This window comes from Phoca vitulina, unplaced genomic scaffold (assembly GCF_004348235.1).
Source record: "Phoca vitulina isolate PV1807 unplaced genomic scaffold, GSC_HSeal_1.0 scaffold65, whole genome shotgun sequence".
Lineage (NCBI taxonomy): Eukaryota > Metazoa > Chordata > Mammalia > Carnivora > Phocidae > Phoca > Phoca vitulina.
This window is the reverse complement of record NW_022589768.1, coordinates 3,224,619-3,243,284: the sequence shown is the minus strand read 5'-3', so window position 1 is coordinate 3,243,284 and position 18,666 is coordinate 3,224,619. Positions and strand designations below refer to the sequence as shown.

The following is an 18,666-nucleotide window of genomic DNA, read 5'->3' as shown; positions in this document are numbered from 1 at the left end:
CTGGATGAGCAGATAGAGGGTGATTCTCATTCTCATGAAATGCAGAGCGCTCAGGGACATGAATTGTGAGGACAGAGTTTGGCTTGGGAACAGGGTTTCTATAACTTAATGGTAGAATTACTCCCCTTGGAGAAAGTTGCATGAACACAAGTTACTCATTGATTGAATCCCAACCATGCAAGTGTGTTTCCAAAATCAATCACTCTTAATTTGTTCCACATGTACTTGTAAATATTAATATAATTGCCTGTGTGACTCAGTTCTTTGTGGTCCGTCTGCTGCTACTAAAGGTGAGGAAGGTATAGCATGGTGTTAAGATTCTGGTGTCCGCCGACCTGGGTTTCCCCGCCATTACTGACACATTTACTAGCTGTGTGATGCTGGAGAGTCGTTTAACCTCACTGACATTCAAGTGCCTTATTTGTAAAATAGTTACAGAAGATATCACCTGTGTCCTCAGGTTGCTGTGAAGATTCAGTGAAGTGTGTGATGTGCTTGGCATAATGCCAGACACATGCCGGGCATTCAGTAAAAATCAACTATTATTAGTAGTATTTCATTATCACCTTTATAAAATTATATAATCAGGATGAAAGGATCTCAAAAGTCTTTGGATTTAGCTACTCCTCAGAGAATTTAATCCCTCTCCGGTTTTCCCGCCAAGAAGTCTCCCACCTAGCTCATGGTTGAATACTTGTTGTTGGATAACTCTGACTTTTCCAACTTTCTGATATTGAACTAAACTTATGCTTAAACCTGTAGCTTTCACCATTTGGAAATACAAGGAACAAATGTAAACCCTTTCTTCATGACAGCCCTTTGTGAATTTAAAAATATCTTTAATCACGGGCTTTTCCTTAAACTCCTTTGGAACTTTCCCTGCCTCTCCCTGAAACTTTTATTTGATCTTTCTCCTTCCCTTCAGCACCAAAACTTTGGAAAGAATAGCCTGTAGGTGTGGTTTCAACTGCCTCCAGTTTTATTCTGTCTTCAACACCTTGGATGCAGTGATTCTGCAGCAACCCATGCTGAGATGTAGGGGCTGTGCCCAGGAGTCAAAACAAAATGAAAAACAGAGATGATAGAAGGGGCCTTTTTTATTGAGCCCTTTATAATGTTCTAATCCCTGTACTAAGAGTCTTTACATACATTTTCTCATTTTATCCTTACTAGACCCTATGTGAAGTATGTATTATTATCGGTGTGTTAGTCTTGAGGAAGATGGGTCTCTGAGAGTTTGAACTCTTGGCCATCCGCCATCTTGAAAGCGTTGGAGGGGCCAAGCAGAGAGGCTGCCTGCCTCCAGAGTCCCCGCACTTAAACACCAGGTATAGAAATGCAAATAAAGTTGAGTGATACAGGGAGGTAGAGATAAACTCTCTCACCAGTTAATATGAGTGGGCACGCATTATATAGAAGACGTATTTGTACAGTAAAAAGAAATGTGCCTAGGCCTTGTCCTCATAGACGGAAGCTCACGATCTGATAAAGACACACACACGTATGCACACACAGGTAACTCACAAAAATAATAACTCACAAAGGACTGAATGGTAGCAGTGTAGGCGTATGCTATGAGACATCTCTCCCATTCATTCCTCTCCGCATTTAAGAAATGGTTTACAAAGAGCCCAGATGTCCATCGACAGATGAATGGATGAAGAAGAGGCAACACACACACACACACACACACACACACACAAACACACACACAGAAATATTACTCAGCCATCAAAAAGAATGAAATCTTGCCATTTGCAATGACATGGATGAACTAGAGTGTATTATGTGAAGCGAAATAAGTCAGTCAGAGAAAGACAAATACCATATGATTTCACTCATACGTGGAATTTAAGAAACAAAACAGATGAACATAGGGGAAAGCAAAGAAAAAATAAGAAAACAGAGAGGGAGGCAAACCGTAAGAGATCCTTTTTTTTTTTTTTTAAAGATTTTATTTATTTATTTGACAGAGACACAGCGAGAGAAGGAACACAAGCAGGGGGAGTGGGAGAGGGAGAAGCAGGCTTCCTGCTGAGCAGAGATCCTGACATGGGGCTTGATCCCAGGACCCCGGGATCATGACCTGAGCTGAAGGCAGACGCTTAATGACTGAGCCGCTCAGGCACCCCAAGACTCTTAACTCTAGGAAACAAACTGAGGGTTGCTGGAGGGGAGGAGGTGGGGGGATGGGGTAACGGGTGATGGGCATTAAGGAGGGCACGTGATGTGATGAGCACTGGGTGTCATATGCAACTGATGAATCACTATATTCTACCCCTGAAACTAATAATAAACTAAATGTTAACTAAGCTGTATTTAAATTTAAAAAATTAAAAAAAAGAAATGGTTTATAAAGGTACATATGTAGATCTCATGACAGAGGAAGACACACATAGGTATATGCATAAATAATGATAGACAGAAGGACATACAAAGATACAGAATATGAGATATGGATCTATAGAGATTTTTGAGATACAGGTATGTGGAGATTGAGATACAAACAGAGGGAAAAATGTTGAAGGTAAAACCGTGGCCCAGGATATTCCTCGACTCCAGCAGAGGGGCCCGAGGAGAGAGGAGGCGTGGGGAGCGAGGGGGCAGAGCAAAGAGTATCCGTAATGCTCTGTTCATTTCATATACACAAAAATATACGACTACAGATGAAAACAGAAATAAAAATGTAAAGGGAGGGACAGCTTCAGTTCCTCTGTTTTAAGGAGCCTGGGGCCGTGATGAGAGTCCTCTCAGCCGTGCACTGTGAGGCTTTCTGCCACTCACAGAGTGAAACTCTGTCCCCACGAAAGAGAGGCACGTGGTGAATCGGAGAAGGCTCACACGCTCCGGGGGGTGCGGGTGGGGGGCTGCCCCAGGGCCCTGCAGCCTGCAGCCTCGGCCCTTCCCGGCTCCTGACGCCCGCTTCTGTCCGCAGGTCGTGGGCTGTGACCGGCACCTGGGGAGCAGCGCCCGGGAGGACAACTGCGGTGTCTGTGCTGGTGACAGCTCCACCTGCAGGCTCGTGCGGGGACAATCGAAGTCGCACGTTTCTCCGGAGAAAAGTAGGTTTGAACCCCACTGCGATGTGACCCCCCAGCAGGCCGCGCTCCAGACCCGCTGGTCCCGGAGTACCGGCTTCCCGACGCTCAGCTTTTCCCGTGGCGAAGCGCCGTGGGCCGGTTTTCCAAAAGTCAGATTTCTTCCAAAGCGTGTCTGTCACATTTTTGGTTCCATTGTTTTTTCCAAGAGGACCTGTTTCTTTGAATCCTGACCGATGCAGAATATGACAAGTTTTTAAAAAATATTTGCCATTGTTTAAGGTAAAGCATGAAGTCATAACTTTTTATTTGCCTCCCTCGCTTGCTAACAAGGTAGAACATCTTGTCATGTAATTCTTGCCCGCCTCTACCTTCTCATCTTTCGGTCATCTACGGAAGTCACTTACTCGTTTTTCTGTGTGGACGTTGTTCTTTTCCCCACCGTTGCGAGCTTCTATTATATCCTGAGGGTTAACCTTTTGTCTGTTATACCTATTTTATTTTACTTTTACTTTTCAATTTTTTGGTGATACCTCTTTTAAACATGGGTCTCCGTTTGGTACTTGACTTTCAATATTGTTTGTGTTTTTAGGGTTGTTGGTTTCTAAGTTTCATATGCTCAGAAATTTTCATTTTTCTCTTTTAGTAGTATCTGCCTTTTTTAATCCTTTGATTTGGGGGTCAGTAAACATTCTGGGTAAAGGGCGAGAGAGTAAGTATTTTAGGGCTTTACAGGACATAAATTTCGGATCTCAACGATTCAGCCCTGCTCTTGCAGCACCAAGGCACCTACAGGTGACTTGAGAACAACGGGCATCGCTGTGTCGGAGCGAGTGTCTACCAGCTACCGTCAAGGAAAGCTGGCTGGGGAGGGCTGGGGACAGGACAGAAGTTCCAATAAAACTTTATGTGCAGGTGTATGCGTTCAAGCTAGGCTTGCTGTGGACGTCAGCCACGGAAACTGGGGAGTGGTGACAAGAGGCACCCCAAGGCCCAAAGGCGACCGTGGCAGCGAGCAGTCGTGATGGGAAGCGGCAGAGGTCGAGAGGCGTCTGTCACCTGTTACTGACTGAAGGAGGTGTGGCTGGTGACCCACGGGCGAGTCTGTTATGTCATCACTTCCTTAGTGAGCATCCCAGGGGAGAAGAGGTTCCGCCAGAGCAAGCTGACGCAGAAGCAAGTGAGAGCGTGGAGGGCGAAGGCCACGCCTGGGATGCTGTGAAGCAGGGCTGCATGGGTGGTGTGCATCTGAGGGACCTCAAACCTCAAAGTGATAGCAAGGACCCTTCCAAAAATACCTCATGCAAGCGTGGCTGGTCATACTGGACCTCCCCTGTCGTGGGTGCTGTTAGCCGAGGCTTCTTACTACGTGTCAGCAAGCAAATCCTCCCGAGGGGACCTGGCTGGGGTCTGGAGGGGCTCACCCACCCACTCGGGAGCCACAACTGTGGCTTTTCTGGAGGCTGCAGGATGCCCTCTTCTCAAATCCTGCCAGGGTGTTCTAACCCCCTTTGGTGCCCAGGTGGTCAGCTAGACATCGACCGCAGACCTGGGGCCACATCCTTCACCTCCTGGAGCCTTCCTCCCCAAGCACCTGCTCACTGCTCTGTGTCCTCGCCAGGACTTCCTCTCTCCGCTAGTTGCCACGAGCGCCTTTATGTTTCAAAGCCTTCTTTTATAATTACAGTCCATCTTACCGAGTGACATTGTCCTTTGGGAAGAAGGCTTGCTTTTCAGTACTTAGAATGCACATGAGACATTCATAACAAAACAGCACACTCTGGTTTTGAAGCTTTCCTTTTTCCATTTTTTTAAAAGTAAATATATATATATATATATATGTATTTTAATTCTGACAAAAAAACTAGACTTGTTATAAATTCAAGAGATTAACTGTGATCTGTATGGTATTTAAATAAGCAATATCTAAACATCTAAAAGAAGTATATAAATATATATCCAAAATATACAGAAAAAGAAATGAGAATGGAATCAAAAGGCTTATAAAAAGTGAGATAAACTCAAAAGAATGTAGTAATGGAGGGACAAAATATAAGGCATACAGAAATTAAAAAAAAAAAAACAACCCAGACTTTATTTACAAAAATAGGCAGTAGGCTGAATTTGACCCTCAGGTTGTAGTTGGAGGCCCCCTGCCTGAAAGGGAAAAAATTATTCCCGTGTGTTTTCTGCCAGCACTTTTATGGTTTTGTTTTCCTCCTTTAAAATCTGTTCATTTGAGATCATCTTCTTTTTTAAAAGATTTTATTTATTTATTTGACAGAGAGAGACACAGCGAGAGAGGGAACACAAGCAGGGGGAGTGGGAGAGGGAGGAGCAGGCTTCCCGCCGAGCAGGGAGCCCGATGCAGGGCTTGATCCCAGGACCCTGGGATCATGACCTGAGCCGAAGGCAGACGCTTAATGACTGAGCCACCCAGGCGCCCCCATTTGAATTTATCTTGACGTAACTTATGAAATAGGGATTTTACTTATTCTCTCCAAATGGGGAGAGCACCATGGGAGGGGTAGAGGGTGGGGAGCGTTTTCCAGGTGGAGGAAACACGAAGTTCATGGTGTGACACTAAAGGAAAGTCCTGGCATCCTTGAGAAACTATTAATATGTCATTCAGGCCTGAATCCTCTTCCACCCTGGACAGGGTGGAGGATGAGACAGACGGCATTCTGGAGGTAACCACGGAGGCCCTCATTGTTGTGCTGCACTCATCATGTTAAGTGGAGTCACTCGCGCAAGTCCAGGCAGAGGATTGACATGGTTCGATCTGTGTTTTAATAAAATAATTCTGGCAGCAGGTGGAGGCTGGACTCCCTGTGAGATGAGCCTGGAGGCAAGGAGTCCAAAGGGGAAGCTTTTTAAAAAAATACTCAAAGGTGTTTGAAATCGTGAGGCCCTAGTCTAGGGGGCATGGTGGGAGAGGTAGAGGAAGGAACAGACCAGAGAGATCTCTAGTGGGTAGAACCTGCAGAGTTTGATAATGCTTGGGATGAAGACCACAAGAGGATGATGCCAGCACTCCAACTTGAGCGGCAGAGTGGATATGTTTGCTGTTCCCTTGGGTGAGGGGTTCACGAAGAGGGGTCCCGTACCAAAGATCAGGGCTCAGCTCCTTGGATTTTTCCTTCTCTTGGGAAATTTGCCCCCGTAAGTATTAAATATCTCAGTACCTTTCTGATACCTTCAAACAGATGTTGATTATATTTTGTTTCTGGTTGAAGGTTGGATCTGAAATATGGCAGTCCATTGTTGGCTGGTGGCAAAATCCCCTTATTGGTGGTAAACTAAGTTAGGTAGGTCCACCCAAAGAGAGTGTGTAGAATATATCAGGAGGCCAAGAATTGCATCATGGGGAGCATCCAAAGTCAAGGCATTTAGCCAGTGGAGAAATTTAAGGGAATCTGAATGAGATGAAATGAAAAGAGTAGGTAAACGCAGAACTTAGCAAAAGCAGGGTCATGGAAGCCAGAGGAGTGAGTAATTCCAAAAAGGGGGTAATGGTCAACCATGCGAACTGCTGCTGTGATACGGATTGGAATAAGAGTCCAGAATGTACTCTTTGGCAATTTGAAGACCCATCTGTGACCTTAACATGAATTTCAGGCTGAAGCCAAAGCCTGATTGCAGTGGGTTGAGGAGGGAGCAGAAGGTAGAGGGAAAGATTTGCCCAGGACAGAAGGAGGCTACACACCCACACCGTGTCAGCAGCTGGATGACTAGACAGGCACCGTGGAGAACACGTGAGAAATGAGCAGTGTTCCAGCATATTGACTTTTTTTTTTGTACTATTCATTAAGAGGTAAGAGTCAGCTGCGTAAATGTGAGAGCTCTCATCAAAGTGTCCCCATCAAAGAAAGGAGGGGAAGGAATTCATCAAAGACAGGAAAAAGGTAGAGGAATCGCTGTGAGGGCTACCTGAGATTGGAAACCAGGAATTCATAGAGATTCGTTCATGACGGAGCTGGCCTTAAGCAGTGGTGCACCAGTGAGGGATGCATTCCACTACAAATCATGGAAAGTTCAACTTACAAATGCAGGACAGTCTGTAGGAGGCAGTCAAGGTTGGGGAAGCTGTTCTGCTATGTCTTTAAGGACCCAGGCTCCCCTCTCTCTCTCCTTGATCATCCTTAGAAGATGGCTTTCCTCTCTGCAGTCCCAAAGTCACTGTTAAACATTTGCACCCATCCACACCCAGACGATAAAGATGGTGGTGCAGAAGACATTCCTTGAATGCTCTACCCTTTATTCAGGAAGGGAAGTCCTCCCCGGGGAGTTCCGCCTCTTCACCCAGAACTGTGGCATGCACGTGCTGGCTTCTAAGGAGCTGGGGAAGCAAGTATACAGCATCCCACCCTCTCTGGCGTTACTAACATCGATGCAGTGCTTTACCAGTCCCAGAGCTCTCTTCAGGCACAGAGTATCACTTAATTCCACCAACCCCCTTCCATTGTAGTTTTGCTCTTGTCAAGCCCATTTGAGAGATGAGGAGACTAAGGACCAGAGATGTTAAGGAACATCTCTCATAACCCATTATGAAAGGCAATATAGGAAAGTGGCTAAGAAATTGGGCTCTGGGGCCAGGGTTGAAATCCGGGGTTTGTTGCTTACGACTGTGTAAGCAGAGCAAGTTCTTTTTTTTTTTAGATTTTGTTTATTTATTTGACAGAGAGCGTGAGAGGGAGCACAAGCAGGGGGAGTAGGAGAGGGAGAAGCGGGCTTCCCGCAGAGCAGGGAGCCCAATGCGGGACTCGATCCCAGGCCCCTGGGATCATGACCTGAGCCGAAGGCAGACGCTTAACTGACTGAGCCACCCAGGCGCCCCCTTTTTTTTTTTTTTTTTAACTTCTGTGTGTATTTTGGTTTCCTCATGGACGCTGGAAACAGCAATAGTACTGCCTTTGTAGAGGTGTTGTCAGGATTAATAAGACATATGGCTCCTTTGGGTACCGAAGGATGTCGCACCTTTTACATACATTCAATGTCAATGTGGGTATTTGTAAACAGAAGTCTAAGTCAACAGTCTGTCAATCTGGGTCTTGTTTTTAAGAGAGCTGCTGATGGGTGTGGAGGAAAACCTTGTCAGAGGTGTCAAGGAAGAGTAAATTAGGGGAGAAACTAACGGTGGAGGGAAGATGCAGCTCCGGGGAAGACCGTGAAGAGCCAGGCTGGACTGTGAAGAGTTAATTCAAGTCGGCTTTTGGACGAGAAGACCAGAAGGGGGAACGTAATCACCAGCTTGGGTGTTGGGGATGCGCCTAGAGTTAGCGTTGGCTTTAAAAAGCCTGGAAGTCTCATCAGAAATAAACGTCATCTTGTCAGGGTCCAACAGAGATTAGAAATGGAGATACTTCTAATTGAACCAGGGGAGAAGCCGAGTGAAATTGGGTCAAGAAACCAGTGTTTCTGGGGAAGTGTGCCGAGGAGGCCCTGAAATGGGAAGGGACGGATGGGGTGGCATGTTGGCTGGAAGGGGTCTGGTTGTATTTCACAGTTTTGTGCTCCTGGTAAGGTAGATCAGATTCTCTCTGTGTGTCTCTCTCTCACAGATGCATTGATTTTCACTTTTGGGATTATAGATCCTTTTGAGAATCTATTGAAAGTTTTGCATTTTCCCTCCATTTTCTTGGAAATGCATAGTACCCATAAGGCCCAAATTTGCCATTCTAATTTTTTTGAGGGCGTCTCAGACCCCTGTGCCAGTTCAGGACATTCCAGGTCACAAACACCTAAAAATCTAATCTTTTTGATTAATTTCCACAAAGAAATGGCAACGGCAGTGTCCGGCAGGTGAGGTGGCTTGGTGAGAGCGGGGCTGCTGGCCCGTCACCAGGCACCGTACATATGTGCTGGGGCTCCGGCAAATGTTAGCAGATCTCTGCCTGCGTGAAAACACGCTGCTTCTCGTCCTGGATTTTCAGTACAGCCCCTTCATGTCTGTTACTGCTCCGAAACTGGCCCGCCACAGCCGTTCTTGGCTGGGATTTTCCGTGGGCCATATGGAAGCACTTCCCTATAATCATGCTTTGTGTGAAAGAAATGTGGGAAACCAAGCCATGTCTCTCTCCCCGAGTGCGCATCACCGGGCCTGCAGAGTCCACGAAGCTCCTACGTCCTCACCTTGCCAAGCAATCATTCCTGCCTTCCTTGGGGCTCACGCTGAGGCAGGCCACGGCCGTGGGACACCATTGGCACAGCCTTGCTCTGGACAAAGTGCTCAGGGTTGCTCCCGGGATATCATTTCCACCAGGCAGCCAGGCAGGTTCAAGGTCCTAGTGCCGGGAGCCAAACATTTGCTATGAGAAAAATCTGAAATTAATCCAGATAGAACACACAAATTTCCTGTTCTGCAGGAGAAGGGGAGAGACTGAACCAACAATGGCATAAATAGCTTTGGGTGTTGGAACAGGGAAGTAGGGGCCACTCGATTTTTAAAGAGAGAAAACTCTAAACACAGCAACAAAGAAGCAAGCACATCTACGTGGAGTCTTGATTTGGCACTTAGGGACTCTATTGTGTTTCCAGGTTCGTCTGTTATGTACATATTTTTAAGTAGCTGCCACCCCCAGTGTGGAGCCCAGTGTGTGGCTTGAACTTACGACCCTGAGATCAAGACCTGAGCTGAGATCAAGAGTTGGACACTTAACCAACTGAGCCAGCCAGGTGCCCCCACTATTTTGGTCTTATCCACATAAGGGTGCACATGCATAAGGCAAATAAACAAGCTCAGCTGGTCTGCTCTGGGCTCTTTGTGCGTTTTTACCTGGTAGCAACTAAGCCTGTTCATACAGGGATGCCCAAGGCTGACCCGGAACCCCAGCATTTCACTGGACTTTGACATTTTAAGATGACCACACCCTCTTACCAAACATCCCTCGCTCAGTACTCCTGACAGAAATAGAATCCTGGGCCTGGAGGGTTATTATTATGACATTTTCTCTTCATACACAGGCCATTTTCCCTTTGACTGTCACTTCCAAAAATAGCCCGTACCCTGAACTCATTCCGTAACAGGGAAGACTGCATCAGCTGTAATGTGGTACATAGGCTGTCTGCTCACATCATCTCTCTCTGCCTCCCCATTCATCCTTCGAGGGCAGATCTCTGACCACTTATATTGCTGTACCAGAAGTCTGTGTGGCCAAGGAATATTCAAGTCCAACACCCTGTTAATTTTAATGAGATATTTCCCCCTGTTTAATTCAGTGAGAGAGAGCACAATGTAGAGGAAAGATCCTGATGCTGAATATCTAGGGCCCTGTGTTCCTTCTCTTCCTAGCTCGCTCACACTTGAGCAAAATGACGTGCTGGCTCCATTAAGAAGGAGTGCCGTGGAGTCTGTTTTTCACAGAGTAGCCAGACTGACCATTAACTCCCCAGCTTAAAACCTCTTCATGAATTGCCTTTATACTTATGCTAAAATCCATACCCTTTCCATGACCTTCAAAGTCTTGCATGGCTGGCTCTAGTTTTGTCATGTGCGCCATTTTGCCCCTCATGCACTAGGCTCCAGTCTTACTATCTGGAAGATTCTAGAGTGCCAAGTGCCCTTCTCCTTCCCCCCACCATGCGCTTTTGCACTGACCAATCCCTAGGCCTAGCATACACTGCCCTCAACTCTTAAACACGGTTGCGTCTTTCTCCACCTTGAGCTCAAGAGTCACCTCCTCAAGGAGGCTTTCTCCACCCAATCTACTAATCTAGAGTTGACTCTTCTCTTTTCTGTTTAATTCCTGCTTGGCCTTTATAGAGCATGTCACAGGAGCTCAGTAGATGCTGAACGAATGAATACAGGCCTTTGCTAGAGATGATTCTGCTTCCTATTATGGTTTCACTGGGACTAAATCATGTTGTGCAACAGAATTGCACTGGAAGCCAGAGACTGGGGTAATAACCTCAGCTTGGCCACTAACTATCTGTGATCTTAGGCAGGATCACAGGGGCCTTGGCTTTTTCATCTGTATACTAAGAGTGTTAGCGTGGATGATTTCCAAAACCTCTTCTAGCTCTGAAAGCTTATTAAGTATATCTGTAATTTATTTCTTGTTTTTAAAAACACAGATCTTGGGATTGAGTGGAGGTCAGAGAAATAAGACCAGGATCTTATATGAAGACCTTTTCTAATGCTTTAATGAAAATGCTCAACAGAGGTGGCTTACCTTTATTCTTAAAGGGCCTGGGAAATTTTTTATATGCAAGAAAAGTGTGTTGGTGTGAAGTCTCCTCTTATCTCCCATGAACCACTGCTTGGGTACCTTCTACATGCTACCATCACTACCTGCATGGGAGGGGTTTTGTTTGTGCGCTGACCCCCTCATGAGCATGTGAGCTCATCAAGGGCCTTTCACACCTGGCCCAGTACCTGACACCTGGTATGTTCTCTGTAAAGGTGTATTGGCTTGATTGGAACAGGACTGAAGAACCCACTTAGACCAGATGCCCACTTAGACCAGATGCCCATGTGAATTAAAAGCAGAAGCAGTCTATTGGCAGCCAAGCCCTGTCCCACCTGGAGTCACCCAGGAGACCTGACATCTACTAACCAGATGAGAGCTCGGGGATTCTTAACAATAATAATTATCAGGATGGTAATAACAGTGGCATCCCTAGGCCCTGTGCATACGTACCAGGCACTGCGCTGAGTGCTTTTATGTATGATGTGATTTACTCTTCACCATAACCCTACAGAGTAGGTCCTATTACAGCCTCCCCTTTGACAAACAGGACAGTGACAAAGGGGCTCCCTGAAATGAAATGCATCGTTCAAAGCCTTACAGCAAGTAAGTGCTCGAGCTGATCTGACTTCAGAGTCCATGTGCTGCACCACCCTCCTGAGCTGTCTTCCAAGATGAGCAAGAGGTGAAGTGTCCATAGAGGCCTAGAGAGATGGGGTCAGAACAAAGGAAGCAAAAAATGGAACCAGAAGTGGTGCAAAGGCTACCTCAACCCACCTGCCCATGGTTCCCCCTCTCAGAGCCTGGCCTCGTGGTCCCAAATCCAGCATGCACATCAGGACCACCTGGAGGGCTTGTTCCCTGTTCTAGTCCTCAAGCCCTACCCTAGAATTTTTGGGGGTAAATCTGTCACCAAATTTTCCAGGTGACTCTGATATGTGCCTTTGGTGAATACCTCTGCTTCTCAGCCTCTGATGGCCCTGGAGTGGAGGAAAGATCATTTTCCCTCTACCTTTCTAGGTTCTTGGCTGACAGCCCCCAGTAAGAAAAAGACAGATTAACAGGAGAAAAGAAATTGAATGGTGTACGTATGTATGGGAGCCCCGCGGAGATGAGACTCAAAGAAGTGGCCAAACCAGGAAGCTTTTATACCGTTTAAACAAAGGAATGATAAATTTGTGAAGAATTGACAAGACAAGGGGTTTGGGCTGTGGGTGGTAAATGGTGAAGTAGTAACAAGCTTTGTTCATGAAGACTTCTCGGCTCTAAATTCCTTGTGTCTGGTGATAAAGATGCCTTCTACGCTCCCTGGTATGGGGATTTATCTTCTGCTTTCAAGTGGACAAAGGAGGGACAGAGAGTCCTTGTTGCACCTGCTATTTCTCAAGTACTTTTAATTCAAAATAATCAATATGCCAAAGTGGCGTATCTGGGGTGACATATTCTGAACCCCTACTTCCCACTATAGAGTCAGAAGGCCAATGGACATTTAATCCTCACCGGGCTCTTGATTTTGGAGATGCAGTATAAAGGGCAGAGAAGCAAGTTACACTACAATGCTGGGGAACATCTGGACAGAAAGTTCTCGCTTGCTGCTTGTGTGTAACAAAGCCCCCCTATTGCATGCTGTTCAAAGCCAGTCCTGGAAATGAGCATGGAAGTGTACATTCTTAGGCACCCTGCCTATTCCCATGCTCTTTTGAGGTAAAGGCATTTTAGGCCAGTAAAGAAACAGAGCTCCAGGTTGGGAGCAGATGCTTCTGAATAGACCCAAGAGCTGATGGCCACGGATGCTCAGATGCGGATTCAGCAATAATTGATTTCCATGATATAGTGTGGAATTAGCTCAGGGCAGGACCGTGAGATGTCATAGCAGGGCAGGTGATGGAAATCAGTTTTCAGCTTGCAGCTGGTTGCTCTCACCAAATCAAATCCCTGGCATGTCCTTTCTCTACTTTTAAGAAGTGGTTGTCAGTTTCTGAGTTTGACTTTCCCTGTCTTTGCTCATTGGCGTGTGTCATTTGTCCCATCTCCGGCTACAAAAGGCAGCATGGACAGTCCTCCAGCTATGGGACGGGTGTCTCCATACACTGACTTTCCCTTCCTTCACCTCCCACAATCCCCTCCTCCATGCACAGAGCGACAGGTGAACTTGATCAAAACTGAGTACCCAACTTTGAAAAGCCGTCAGCCCCCACTCTGCACAGTGTCCCACAGACCACCTCCTTCTAGTGTAAATGACACGGGGCGGTGATGGGCACATGAGCACATTCACAAACACTGTTGTTTCTCAGCTTACAAAATGCTTTCACAGCCACTGTCTCGTTTTAAAGGAAAATCAGTGTTCTTTCCAGTGTTTCCATAAGGTTGTTATTATTGTTCACATTAGTATTTATTGAGATACCTTCCTTCCTTTTTAAAAACACTCCTTTGTTCCTTGGGAATGGAGAGTGGGGGGCAGGGAGTGTGTGTGTGTGTGTGTGTGTTTTCACCTAAAGAACAGAAAGGAAAAATAAATGCAGGGTCAAGAAAGTAATGTGGAAAATGCTTGACGGAAAGTTTTATTCAGCAAAAAAACCCAACCGACCAAATTTTAAAAATTGAAAAACAAAAACCAGTAATGGGAAAGTGGGAATGAGCCTGCCAAAGGGAGAGTAAAGCTTCTCTTTTCTTGTAATACCATGGAATGGATATATTTATGTTGGTGTAGTTCTAGTTGGACATCATAGTGAAAATAAACAATCTGATATAAATTACAGTCCTTCTGGGCTGAAACTGATGTTTATTGATTAGTTAATATTGTGTGGACAGTTTACTTCCTGTACATCTTGCTACTTAGCAAAACTATGATCTGCAGCAGGAAATGAGACATAGAAAAAATATGATGGAACAGCTGGATTTGAGCATTTATGTGTGGGAGGGAAGTCCGTGGAAGCAAACTTAATGGATCCTTATGTCAGCCCCATGATTGCAAAATCAAACAAGTGAAACCCATAAAATGGAAGTCTGTAATGAACGTTCTTCTGATGAGTGAGTTTGGGTTTACACAATTATGATCCAGTCTCACAGTAGAAGTTAAGGTTAAGAGTGTAGCTTTTGGTTCTAGCCTCAACTCTACTGCCTTAGAACTCTGTGATCTTGGGAAAGTCATTTAAACGTGAAAAAAAAAAATCCAGTTTTCTTACTTGTAGGAAAGGGTTTTTTATTAGAATAAAGGAGGTGTAATTTATCTGAAGTTACCTGGCATCATTCTTGGGGGCATAGCAGGTGCTCAGTGAGGTTTGAATAACTTACACTAACCCAGCCCTACTGGTGGTTAAGTTCCCGTCTAAGCCCTGTGCATATATTACCTCATTTGAACCCTCTCAAGACCCCCTCAAAACAAGTATACCTATTATCTTCATTTTATAGATGTAACTGAGGCTCAGAGAAGGTAAGAAACTTGCCCAAGGTCACACAGCAATTGTAAGGGGCATTGCTGGTATTCCAAGCCAGGTTGTCTGGCTCCAGCATCTATGATCTTAATCACCCATCCATATTGCCTTTTCAGGTAGTTTGTAGAGTAACAGTAATGCAGATGACATTTAACATGTGACAAGAAGAAGTCCCTGGAAAATGGCCCAGTGAGTAGCAGTATCAAAGATCTCTTACCCCAAATTTCAACTAAAAAGTTTTGGAATAGTTCAAACACTGAAAGTGTTCAGCTGGAACCAGTACCCACCACCACCACCACCAAATCTGTTTTCAAGGACAGGGACCTGTTGCCATCAACATTGTAGGATGGGACAGAGAAGGAGCCTTTCCTCCAGGTGCTATGTTCTCAGCCATTGGAGTCTACACCATTAGAAAGTATATCTTAAAGCAGCCTCGGAGTCAGATCTGATTGGTGGCCTCTTTTGCAAACTTGCGATAGGAGACTAAGTGGTCCATACTTAGCCTGTCCTGAAGCCCAAGTAGCACACTGCTTTCATGATATTGACAACTGGTTCCTCCCTCCATCAGGGTCTCTAGCTCTGGGTAGCTCCAGACTGAAGGGGAATTGACCAGGAGGCTATTTGTCTGGGATTTAAAAGTGGCCCATTGTAATAGACAAGACAGACAAAGCATGATAGCAGTATTTATATCAGAGCTAGTAGAATTTCAGGCAAAAAGAAAAAAACACCAAAAACAAAGATGAGTATTTTATATCCATCGATGATGAAAAAATCAGCCTTAAAAATTTGCATGCAAATACCATTACATCAAAATATATAAAGAAAAAAGTATAAGAAGAAATGGCAAGAAGTAAAACTGCTGTGAGAAACTTTGATACATTTAAGTCAGTAAAAATTACATGTAGGGTCTGCACAGTATAATTATTGTTACATTAACAGGTATTACTGAACATTGTATTTTGAGGGAATATACTGTCTTTTTAAGCAGCTATGGACCATTTATAAAAACTGATTCTATGCTAGACTCCAAAGAAGACTGTGAAAAAAATCTCAGTAAAACAGACACCACCAGAAGAGACCTCGCCCTGAAGCTGCTCGCAGCCATTCCCTGCTCCCTCCTGTTGCAGAGGCACGAGTGTGTGTCTTCCTTTCCAAGGCTAATTAATCTCCCCATCTGTGTCCTGGACTCCAGCCCCTCTGCTTCCTCAGAGATCCCACTCCACCCATCATCCCCTCTTCTCCATCTCTCCCTCTCTTCCTTTCCCATCAGGGTTAGAAGAGATCCCAGATTTCTTCCATCTTAAATACAAGTATAATTTTTTTTATCTAAGTGTAATTAACATACAGTGTTATATTAGCTACAGGTGTACCATATAGTGATTCAACAATTCTATACATTTCTCAGTGCTCATCACAATAAGTGTACTCTCCATCCCCTTCACCTCTTTCACCCACCCCCCACCTACCTCCCCTCTGATGACCACCAGTGTGTTCTCTGTATTTTAGAGTCTGAGTTGGTTGGTTGTTTGTCTTGGTCTCTTTTTTTTATTTGTTTGTTCATTTGTTTCTTAAATTCCACATATGAGTGAGATCATATAGTATTTGTCTTTCTCTGACTTATTTCGCTTAGCATAATACTCTCTAACTCCATCCATGTTGCGAATGGCAAGATTTCATTCTTTTTCATGGTGGAAATATATTCCAGTGCATGTGTGTATGTGTATGACACACATATGCATATATATATCACATCTTCTTTATCCTTCCATCAGCCAGTGGACACTTAGGTTGCTTCCATATCTTGGTTATTCTAAATAAAGCTGCAATAAACCTAGGAGTGTATATATCTTTTCGAATTAGTATTTTCATTTTCTTTGGGTAAATACCCAGTAGTGGAATTAGTGGATTATATGGTAGTTCTACTGTTAATTTTTTAAGGGATCTCCATACTGTTTTCCACAGTGGCTGCACCAGTTTGCATTCCCACCCACAGTGCACGAGGGTTCCCGTTTCTCCATGTCCTCACTAACCCTTGTTATTTCCTGTTTTTGATTTTAGCCATTCTGACAGGTGTGAGGTGATAGCTCACTGTGGTTTTAATTTGCACTTCCCTGATGATGAGTGATATCAAGCAAGTATAATTTTAAGACTTGTGTGTGAATTATATATTAAAATATATGTATTTTAAATTCTCCACATCTTTAGCTGCCACCCTAATCTTCCCCCTATCTTTACCGACAGAGTTTGGACAAACTGTATGTACTTCCTCTCTTTACTCCTTCAGCATCATTTTTTTTTTTTTTCAAACCATAGCCTTCTGTGCCTACTACTTAATTAAAATGCTTTTACAAAACCCAGTAACAGTTTTTACTGCTGTAGAGACTTTAGTACTGCTGGTCCCTCCCATCTCAAAATCCTCTCTCTTGCTAGAGTTCTCACTGCATTTCTGGTCAGAGGCAGAGCTCTGCCATTTCCTGCAGGGCAGTGAGGAAATGCTGACAAGTTTGTTGACTGTGGAGCCGTCCTCCCTTACTGTCATTATGACCCGGAGTTTTCCCTCCCTATGCCTGCCCAGAATCAGTGCTATGCAAAGCAGGACTCACAAGCACGCTGAATCAGCACCTCCAGGGAGGCTGCTAGATCGGCAGGTTCTTGGGGTCCACCCTAAACTTCTGGGTCAGGATTTCTGTGGGTGGGGCAGGAATCTGTGTTTTAACAAGTTCTCCAGGTGCTTGTGGGAGGTACTGCCCTATAAAAGTATCAGGGAGACTTGACATATCAAACTGTATGGGAGAGTTACAGAAACGGGAGGGGATTGCAGTTTAGGAGGAGAAGACACTTAACGCTGTGTCGTATAGATTTCTTTTCCCATAATTCTAAGGACATTAAATCCTTTACAGTGGTCCCTTATAGGTTGCCCCTCATTCCAGGCCTTGCCCAGCTGCCCTACAATGTGCATTTCTCTCCAAGGTTAATACTATGGACAGCTGGGAATTCGTTCCCTTTTACACAGAAGAACATTTGTTCCCAGATTTGAGCATTCTGTCTAAAATCAAATGCCAAGGGTTCTGGTCTGAGAGGTTTCACCTGAGTGTGTAACTGTCAATGGGTGATGGTTGAAACACACACACAGACACACACACACACAGCAAATATCTGTAATATAAGCAACTATTAATAATTATACTTCTAAAGAATGGAATTGGTTTGAAGTTTGTGAGGTCATAGGGGATAACTTTTACCTTCTACTTTCCATCCTTCTGTGCCTTTTTGTATTAAAAAAAAATCCTTAATTTTACCGTTATAAATTATTAATATATATTATACATACTCAACCATTTCCTCCACCCCAAGAAGAAAACACACTAATAGGATAACATACTGGCATTGTGATTCATTCATGACTTGCTTATTTTCTTTGCCTGGATATTCTAAATTTTCTGCAGTAAACACGTAGCATGTCATATACATAATACAAATTTGTTTTGAAAATGCATGTGCATCGGAATGCTTTCCTGAGCTGATGAAAACCTATTTGGGCACATCACTTGGGTTTAGCACTCTTCCAAAATCTTTACAAGCTTAGGCTGTAGTGTCTGTGTGTAATATAGCACAGACCTTCCACACATTTATGCATTTGAGGGCTGTACTGAATTGATAATTACATATAATTTTTGACACAACTTAATTTTATCACTGAGCTTTTTGGCCTCTTCATTCTCAAAAGTCTACTTTATCTTCTAAAAATGTTGACCTAGAAAAACATGCCATGATTTATTTAACCAGACCCATCTTAATGAACATTTAGTGTTTTTTCTTAGTTTTGCTATGCTTGTTCACATTTAAACAAGTTTATCTTTGATTATGTTTTTATTTTTCAAAGATACTGCTAATTTTTCCTCCAGTAACATTTACTGCTATCTTCACAAATTAAAATTTATGAGAGCATTTCATTTTTACTAATAGAATAAATGAACTATATCTTGTTTTCAACCTGCATTTCTGTGA

At 44.2% G+C, this 18,666-nt stretch overlaps 1 protein-coding gene across 1 annotated transcript in view; it reads left to right on the top strand.

Annotated features, from left to right (window-relative positions):
* The window catches only part of ADAMTSL3 (ADAMTS like 3), a 282,288-nt gene that overhangs the window by 102,374 nt on the left and 161,248 nt on the right, over positions 1 to 18,666 (top strand). Inside the window, exon 6 of the mRNA XM_032391915.1 lies at positions 2,936 to 3,062. Coding sequence (XP_032247806.1) covers positions 2,936 to 3,062 — 127 coding nt within the window. The remainder of the gene's footprint in view (positions 1 to 2,935; positions 3,063 to 18,666) is intronic.